The sequence below is a fragment of the Pipistrellus hanaki genome, assembly GCF_964339955.1.
Source record: "Pipistrellus hanaki genome assembly, chromosome: 3".
In the NCBI taxonomy this organism is placed as follows: domain Eukaryota; kingdom Metazoa; phylum Chordata; class Mammalia; order Chiroptera; family Vespertilionidae; genus Pipistrellus; species Pipistrellus hanaki.
In genome coordinates this window covers 188814708-188824209 of record NC_140505.1, presented here as the reverse complement: position 1 = coordinate 188824209, position 9502 = coordinate 188814708, and the positions used below count along the sequence as shown (strand labels likewise).

General features: G+C 60.7%; 1 protein-coding gene across 1 annotated transcript; it reads left to right on the top strand.

Annotated features, from left to right (window-relative positions):
• The first annotated feature begins 918 nt into the window (after positions 1-918).
• On the top strand, positions 919-9258 carry PKDREJ (polycystin family receptor for egg jelly). Its single transcript, XM_084879283.1, has one exon. The coding sequence runs from the start codon at positions 1138-1140 to the stop codon at positions 7507-7509; it is 6372 nt and encodes a 2123-aa protein (XP_084735409.1). The 5' UTR covers positions 919-1137; the 3' UTR covers positions 7510-9258.
• The last annotated feature ends 244 nt before the right edge of the window (positions 9259-9502 follow it).

Genomic DNA, 9502 nt, shown 5'->3' with positions numbered 1-9502 from the left:
TCTCACAGAAACTCAAATGAGCGGGAACTGAACAGCGCACTTCTAACTCCCGGATCAGACCCCAACGGGGGAGTTAAAGACACTGTTCACTGAAGGATGAAATCCAACAGCTGCGGACGCGGGAGCAGAGTTTGGAAGGAAACTCAGAGCAGCAAACACTTCTATTCGCAGGAGGAGAGATCTAAAACCGGGGTTTCACACGAAGAAGTAGAAAAAAGCCCGGCTGGTGTGGCTCCCTGGATGGAGCATCCGCCTGCGGACCGAAGGGTCCAGGTTCGATTTAGGTCAAAGGCACAGGCCCTGGTTGTGGGCTCGATCCCCAGTGTGGGGCGTGCAGGAGGCAGCCGATCCATGATTCTCTCTCATCACTGATGTTTCTCTCTCTCTCTCTTCTCTCTCCCTTCCTCTCTGAAATCAATAAAAAATAAAAAGTTGAGAAAGAAAAGCAAAGTGAGAAACCCAAAGTCCGCCCTCCTTGGGCACGCAGGCGCTCACAGTCCCTGGTCCAAAGTGTGCCCCGTTTCCCTGGCAGTGGGAGTGCTGCCAGGGGCCCTCTCAGGGGGTCAAGACACGAGGCCACATCAATCCAATCAGCAGGCCCCGATCCCCTCCCCACCTGTGACCTCGCGGCCCCGTGACCCCCGCGGCCCGCGCTCAGCCGGCCGTTGGCGCACCCCTGGCCGCGCCTGCGCCTCGCCTGCGCCTCCGATCCCGTCGGTCGGCGGCACCATGCGGCCTGCGCCGGCGCTCCTCCTGCTCCTGGGCCTGGGCCTGGGCCTGCGCTGCGGCTGCCTCCCTCCGCCCCGCGGCCCCCGCGGCCCCCGCGGCGCCCCCACGCCGGCTCCGGCTCCGGGAGCGCCCGCCGCGGCCCCCCGCGACGCGTCCCCGGCCCGGCCCCGCCCCCCGGCTCCCGGAGAGGCGGCCCCGCTGCGCTCCGCGCCCCGCACCCTGGGCCTCCGTCTGCTGCGCGGCCTCAGCCTGCGGCCACGCGTGGCCCCCCGCGGCGGCGGCGGCCTGAGTGGTAGTGACCGCGGCCTCTGCTTCCGCCGCGGCCCCGCGCGGCGGTGGCCCTGGCGCTGCCTCCACGTGCCCGTCCTGCTCCGCGCGCTCCGTGCCCGCCGCGCGGCGCCCGCCCCCATGGACCCACGCTCCCCGCAGTGGCTCGGGCCTCTGGAAGGGACCTTTCACCCCGGGCTGCTCAGCCCCACGGATGCCTCCGCAGACTCCAGGGTGTCCCCCCGCTCCAGTGGCCTTCACCCCTTCGTGGGCTTCGTGGCCCAAACCAAGTGTCCTACAGATGTCAACTCCAGCAGTTCGCAAGCGGGCGGGTCCTCAGCGTCCTGCCAGGCCTCGAGGCAGGCTGGCTGCTCTATCAGCAGGGTGCACATCAACAGGACGCCGGCCCATCCCATGGTGGTGTACACCCGGCGGATGAGCATCGACATCAACGCCACCGCAGACTACGACTGCCCCAACGCTCAGGGCACTTATTTTATCTGGAAGGTCTACCCCGTGGCCTCTCTCTTCCACCAGCCGGACTGGAAGAAACCTTTGGCGGTGCCGGGCCTCCAGTTAGGACAGGACCCAACATTCGTGCACATCCCCCCGAAGTCCTTAGCTTTGGGGTTGTATGTGTTAAATTTCTCCCTGACCCTGGTCACTCACTCGCCAGCATTAGCCACCGTGAAAGACTCGGACAGCGTCCACATCTCTGTCCTCGGTGACTTCCTGAAGGCGGATCTTCTCGGGGACGCCCAGGAGACAGTGAAGTTCTCAGACCCGCTGGTTCTGAACGGATCCACATCCGCGGACCCAGACTCAGACGACCCGCTGGAGGGACTCCAGTTCTCCTGGTACTGCACCACCAAAGCAAACAACTACAACGGAGACCACATCAACGTGATCAGCAAGGAAGTGTGTCTCCCGCAGCAGGTGGACCTCAAGCTGACCTGGGCCTCTGCCTCTGACCCTGTCCTGACAGTTTCCCCGGAGACACTCCGAGGAGGCAGAGTGTATTTTTTCCGAATGGTGGTAACGAAGACGCCCAGGACTGCCTACACGGAAAAAACCGTCCACGTGCTCCCAGCGCCAGCACCCACGGCGAGCATTTCGTGTGTTGAAAACTGTGGCAGGAATTTGGTTGTGTCGGATCGGTTCTCTTTGTTTCTAAAGTGCCCCGATTGTGTCGGCAGCCGGGACGCCTACAAGTGGTCCGTCCAGCGGGCTTCGGGGGAAGAGATCCCATTTGATTGGCCGGGGCAGACTTCGACGGGGAGGGACAGCGATTCTTTGTCTATAAAAGCTTTTGCTTTTAGTAATTTTTCTGAATCTCAGTTTCGGCTTGTTTTAAATATAGAAACTTGGGGTGGAGTGAACCTGACCCTCAGGCATCCCTTTATTGTGAACTCTGCCCCTCAAATCGGAGATTGCCAAATTATTCCAGCTAGCGGGGTTTCGTTTTCCACTAAGTTTGTTGTCCAGTGTAAAAATTTTCAGGACCAGAACACCCCTCTGACATATAAGATGATAGTGTCCGATTTGTACGATGGTTTTGGCGAAATCAGTTCTTTACCAGACAACACCTTGGGGACCATCCTGTATGTGGGCAACCACTTCCAGAGCCCCCCTTCCTTTCTCCCTGTCGGTCTGGAGAGCAGTCAGTTCGCCACGAAGGTCTTCGTCCAGGTGTATGACACGCTGGGAGCCTTCTCTCAGGTGACTCTGTTCGCCACTGTGCAGGCTCCTACTGTCCAGGCCTCCCCCCGGGCCATACTGAACCAGCTAGTCAATTTCAGCAAGGGACAAAATTCAGAGATCTCTACTTTGCTCCGAAAGCAGGAGTTTCTGCCCGCAGGTTACTTAATGTACATGGTGGCCTCCGTTCTGAGCAGCATGAAACCCGAACCAGCGCTGCACGAGGACAAGACTATGCTCTGGGAACACCTGGTCAACCAGTCCTTCCTCCTGGCCATGGACACTCTGAATGGCATCAACCAGGTGGTCACGGCTCTCGCCAAAGTTACCCAGAGGACGTCTGAATTTCCCCAAGTTGCTCGGAAACCTGCCACAGACAGGATTTGGCAGGCAAACCAAGCCTTCCGGCAGCATCAGCAGAGAGGTCAGGACTTGCACTCGGAACAAATAGAAACCATGAGCACCGGGATACTAACGGTCGTGTCGAATATCCTTAAATTGGCCGACCGTCACGTGATTTTTGTCGACCCTTTCCGTGTCATACAGTTTCTGGCAGAGACGGTCCTGGCCGGCAAAGTGCCGGACAACAGAACCACCGTGATGAGCAGCCCCAGCTTTATCGTGTACGTTAGCAAAGTGGAAAAGTGGGCTGTTTCCAACCAAGTCCTAGGCAGCGAGAGAGACTGTCGAAATTGTTTCCAGCCGACACTCAACGTGAGCAGCACTCCCCTTGTGCCGGCAAACGCTCCGGTCTCCATGGTGTTCTATGAGTTTGCCGATGACCCCTTCCCGTGGCTGAATTACCCGGAGAGCCTTTCCCTAGACGTGGTTGGATTCAGATTGACGGGAACCATGGCCAACGGGGACGAAACGGAGGTCACCCCCGACGTGGTGGACGTGTACGTCAGCAGGCGGAACTTGAGCTCTGCGGCCTTCAACCTCACGGTGGGCCCCGACCAGGAGCCCGAGAACCCGGACGAGTCCGCCAGGCAGACGACAGGGGCGTTCCGCTTCCAAGTGGACAGCCGCGAGGTGCGGGAGATGCTGGTTCACATCGTGACGGAGGTCACCGTGCAGTTCACCGTGCTGGTGTACGCCGGCTGGGAGATCACCCCCTCCGCCTTGGTCGCCACCTTCCTGGTGCCCCACGATATCCCTCCCATCGCCAACCACAGCGACCTGTTTGACCCGGCCTGTGCCGTGAGCGTGGCCCGCCTGGTTTGCCTCCCGCTGTCCCTGCTGCAGGTCATAGCTCAGCGGGGCCAGTCGCCGGAGTGTGTCATCATCGTGGCTTTGAAGGCACCTCATTTTGTCATGCAGCCCAGTAACAAGCTGGTGAGGGTTTCTCTCTTCGGGGTCCACTGCCTGGACATGAACGGGATCCAGAGCGACTGGAGAGAAGACGTCTGTGTCCTCGGGGAGAAGACCACCTGGGACCGAGTGCACTGTGTCTGCGGGAGGGCCCGGCGGGCCCGGCGGCTGGCCACCGTCCCCCTGCGCTTCCGCCACCTGACAGCCAAGGTGGTCGTGCCGCCGAACCCTGTGGACCTCGGGTTAGAGGTCATCAAGGAGGTCACCCACAACCCCGTGACCCTCTTGGTCGTCCTTTTCATTCTGCTCCTGTACTCCGTCCTGGCTTTCTGGGCCTTGCACAGAGACGAAACGGACCAGTTTCTTCGGGACTACGCCATCGTCCTCCCCGACAACGACCCTTACGACAACACATGCTACCTCGTCACTGTCTTCACAGGGAGCCGCTGTGGGTCCGGGACCAGGGCCAATGTCTTCGTCCAACTTACCGGGACCCAGAGCACCAGCGATGTGCATTGTTTAAGTCACCCCCAGTTTAAAACTCTCTACCGGGGCAGCGTCAACACTTTCCTCCTGACGACGAGCAGGAACTTGGGGGACATCCAGTCCATCCGCGTGTGGCACAACAACGAGGGCCGCGCCCCCGGCTGGTACTTAAGTCGCATCAAAGTGGAGAACCTGTTCAGCAGGCACATCTGGCTGTTCATGTGTCGCGAGTGGCTTTCTATCGAGACCTCTTTGGACAGAACGTTTCCCGTCACCGACCCCAACGCGCCGCTGCAGAGAATGGACTTCTTGCTCATCGATGGGACGTACAAGCTGGAGAAGAATCACATATGGTTCTCCGTGTTTGCCGGCGTCATTGCCCGCGGCTTCAACCGGCTGCAGCGGCTGTCCTGCTGCCTGGCCATGCTGCTGTCCACCCTCGTGTGCAACATCATGTTCTTCAACCTGGACAGGGGGGACAAATCCAAGTCCCCGGAGAGCCAATACGTCAGGTCGATGGTCATTGGCTTGCAGAGCGTCATGATCACCCTCCCGGTGCAGTTCATCATCTCGGGGCTGTTCTTCTACTCCCAGAGGAGACCGCAGGCCACCCTGGACGAGGTGGCACCTCAAGAGCACCCCGAGGTGGAAAAGGCGGCTGGCCACTGGGAGGAGCGGCTGGAGAAGTGGTACGCCCAGGAGACGGCCGCCGAGGCGCGCTCCCAGGAGACCCCCGGCCAAAAAGCCCAGCAGTCCCAGGGGCTTAAGGGGCGCCAGGAGTCTCTTCCCCAGGGGACCCCCAAAGCAGGGCTCCCGCCTAAGAAAAAAGAAAGCAAGGGCAGACCCAAACCCACCCTGCGCACAGACACCAACGCCAACACCGAAAATGTGGACAGCAGTCCCGAGGCACCGCCAGCGCCACCGCCGCCGCCGCCGCTGTCGCTGTCGCCAGTGAAATCCAGGACCGTGCTGCCTCCGTGTTGCAAGTGGATCGCGTGGTTCCTGGTATTCGCCACCTCGGGGGTGTCCTCGTTCTTCATCGTGTTTTACGGCCTCACCTACGGCTATCACAAGTCGATTGAGTGGGTCTTCGCATCGCTCTGTTCCTTCTGCCAGTCCATTTTCCTGGTGCAGCCGCTGAAAATTATCCTCCTGACAAGCATTCGAACCAACAGGCTCAAGTACTGCAAAAACCTCCCCTGGATCAGCAGCTACCGCTACACCGAGGTCCAGCTGCAGGACCTCTGGCTGCACCCCGAGGAGATGGGCCAGCGGCACCTGTACGTCGCCTACCTCCGGGGCAGCAGGATGTACCAGCCTCTCACGCCAGACGAAGTGGGCATTTTCCGAAGGAAGAGGGAGATCAAGAGGAGAGCCCTGCTCTTCCTGGGCCGCTGCCTCGCTCACTGCCTCCTGCTGGCCCTCCTGCTGGGCCTCGCCACCTTCCTCCGCCACACGGACAGCTTCCGCTACAACCAGTTCATCCGCAGCCGCTTCTCTGCGGGGCTCGCTGCGGTCACCACGCTGGACGACATCTACCCGTGGCTCGACAGCGTGCTGCTGCCTCTGCTCCACAACGACCCCCGCCCAACCTTCCTTCCCGACAGCTCCTCCAAGATCCTCGGCCTCCCGCTGATGAGGCAGGTGAGGGCGGCGCCTGGCCCCAGGGCCTGTCGGCCGGCCCGGCGCTTTCCGCCCGGCAGCATCGAAGGAGAGATTCACTGCCATCCCAAACACGGGGCCGACCCGGAGGACACCGCCGACCACCCCGGCTTCTGGAAGAAAGTTGACAAGCGGCAGGCAGACAAGAACGCCAATGGCTTCACCTACAGGCCTCCGGAGAAGCGGTGGGTGTACCACTCTTATGGGCTTCTGCACACCTATGGCTCGGGGGGGTATGTTTTCTATTTCTTCCCAGACGAGCAGCGCTTTAACTCCACGCTGAGGCTCAGGGACCTCCGGAGCAGCCGCTGGCTGGACGAGAACACGTGGGCTGTGATCCTGGAGCTGACCACCCTGAACCCGGATGCGGGGCTGCTCTGCAGCGCGGCCGTCCTGTTCGAGGTCTCTCAGCTGGGCGTGGTGAACGCGAGCATATCCGTGCACTCCTTCGCCCTGGCTGATCTCAACATAGGCAGGTCGGCGGAGGCCTACCTGTACGTGGCCATACTCATGGTTTTCATCGTCTACGTCGTATACGAGGGCTACGTCCTCATGAAGAAGGGGCTCTTCTACGTGGCCAGCGCGAGCCACTGGTCCAACTTGGCGCACGTGAGCATCTTTGCCGTGTGGATCGCGCTGTCCCTGAGGAAGTACCTCCTGGCCACCACCGTCATCCAGTTCTACGCATCGAACCCCGCGGACTTCATTCCCTTTCACGCCGTGGCGCAGGCGGACCGCTACGTGGAGGTCGCGTTGGGCCTCCTGCTGTTTCTGACCATCCTGAAGACCCTCCGGTACCTCAGGTTCTTCTACCACGTGCGCCTGGCCCAGGGGGTCCTCCAGACGGCCCTGCTCAGCATCTGCCGTGCGGCGCTCCTGGTGTGCGCCTACGTCCTGCTGTTCGTGGCTCTTGGCCACCTGGTGTTCGGCCAGCACGAATGGGGCTACAGCAGCGTGGTCCACGCCACGCAGACGGTCTTCTCCTACTGCACCGCAGCTTTGCGGGGCGAGGAATTTTCCAGCAGCAGGGCCCTCGGCATCCTGTTCCTCGCGGCGTTCGTGCTGCTGCTGATCTGCGTGCTGATGCACCTGTTCTCGGCTGTGATCCTGTCTGCCCACAGGGCCCTGCGGCAGCCCGTGTACGAGGAGCCTTCGCAGGAAGCGGAAGCCATAGTCTACCTGTACGACAAGCTCCGGACGGGCTTCGGCTTCCTGTCCACCCAGCCCCAGGACCCAGGCGAGCGGCAGCCCCTGGTGGACATGCTGTACGGGAAGCCGGAGAAGCGCAACAGGCACTACCGGGGGCTGAAGACCAGGACCATCAACGAGAGGAAGATGGTGTACCTGGTGGTGTGATGCCGCCGGCTGCAGGAGAGCTCTCCCGCCCCCTGCTCAGTTCAGAGGCTCCGTCACCCTGTCGGCCCGTGTCCTGCACGACGCACACCCCTGCATCTGCTAAGGTTCCCACTCTTGGCCGCCATTTTTAGGAACGTGACAGCAGGGAGTATAGCAGCAGGCAGGGGAGAGCGGTGGGGGGCTGCCAGACACCCGGGATGAGCTCCCTTTGGGGGCGCTGAGGGCCTTTGGGGCCCATAGCAGTTTGGGGGAGGGAGCTAAAGATCCCCCCCCCCTCCACACACACACACACACACACACACACACACACACCTCACTGCGAGTTCTTTTCACAGATCAGAGCTTCCCTGCCCCTTGTCCCCTGCAGCCCCCACATTCCAGCTGGGCCAGGGCCGGAGGGGCCTGTGGGGAGTTCTGGATGTGCCGAGTTGGGGTGCAGGGATGAGGGTGGTCGGAAGTCTGAAGCTCCCCACCTACTCCCTAAGGCCCCTTCAGATTAAAGATGGGAAACAGGGCTGTTTTCTGGCCGGGAGACGCAGTTTGCTTTAGACAAGGGGCGTGTGTGGGCTCGCTCTGACCGCGGCACCTGTGCTGTGTGTGGACCTGGCGGTATGTACCCCAAGGTCTGGGCCTGGCGGGTGGTTACTGAATAAAGACAACGTTGTTGGTTTCAGACAAACCGGCTGGCAGCGGCTGTATTTCCCTCCGGAGCGCGTTCCTTTGTGTAGGTCCTGCATCAGAATGAGGTGTGACTTCCGGGAGGCGTGGGGGGCTCCTGCCCTGGAAAGCAGCCTGTGGGTGCTTGGTCCTAAGTGTTCATCACTCGCCAGGCGGCCCTGCAACCCTGGCAGGCACCTAGGAGCACCCAGGGCTCCCGCTGGGGCCACTGAGAGCCTGGGCGGCTGCAGTCCTCTGCCAAGTGAGAAACCAACCACAGCCACTCACACGGTCAGGATCAGGTCAGATCTGGATTCTCTAAGTGCCCTTAGGGGAGGTCCTGGGCTTCACACTGCTTCTACCAGCTGGCTGTTTGCATCAGCTCCTCTCTTCACCACCTTTCCTTTGAAAGACAGAGTAACCAAGGGGGAGGGGCCAGCTTCGCGCTGGGATGCACTTGCCCACTGAACTGCAGGATGAGGGTTTGGCCCAGGTGAGGGCGCCGTGCGGGGCCAGCCCCTCTGAGAGGCCCCTAAGACTGAGGCCTCTCTCCGGGCGCTCTGGAGGCCTCCCTTCCCAGGAAGACAGCTCCAGGGGTGGGAGGGTCCTCCCGCACAGGTCAGCAGTGCCTGGGACTCGGAGCTGTGCCGGAAAGGGAGTTACAGGGTCACAAACACAGGCCCAAGCCCACAGTCCTGCTGGGGAGTCCTGGAACGGGGCCGGTCCCAGCATGTGGTCTGAGTGAGGTCCAGGACGGCGGCCATAGGTGCTGTGAGGATTCCAGGCAAGTTCAGCTGTGGCGGGGCCTGTGCCACGCCCTGGCAGAGCAGAGAGGCGGGGCCCTGACCCGGTAGAGCCAGGGCCAGTACTTCTTGTCCTTTAGAAACAGACGGGGAATTACAGCATTATCAGGGAGACACAGTGACAAGGAACACAGGTCAAAACTTTGAAGGCCACTTTCACAGGACTTGCAGCAATTCCTAAGAGTCTTTTGGGAACTTCCTTTTTCTCATCCTATTTCCAGGAAGAGGGTAGGTATATTCCAGAACAAGCTGCCCACGGTTCTAAACCAACTCCTTCCCAAGTCTGTTTGGCACAAGACAAATGCTCCCAATCCAGCCCCCTCTGAACAAGTCTGCATGCGGAGCTCCCTGTGGCTGGGGGTGGGGTGGGGTGGGGGGGGGGGCTGCCCTTTGTCTTACTGACGGAGACTTGCTTTAAGGCCTGCTTCTGTATGTCACACTCTTAGACACTTAGAGACTATACAACGCTAACGGCCCTTTATCCACTGGCAGCACACACAGTAGGTCCTAAAATAAAATTGTTCTGCCCAACG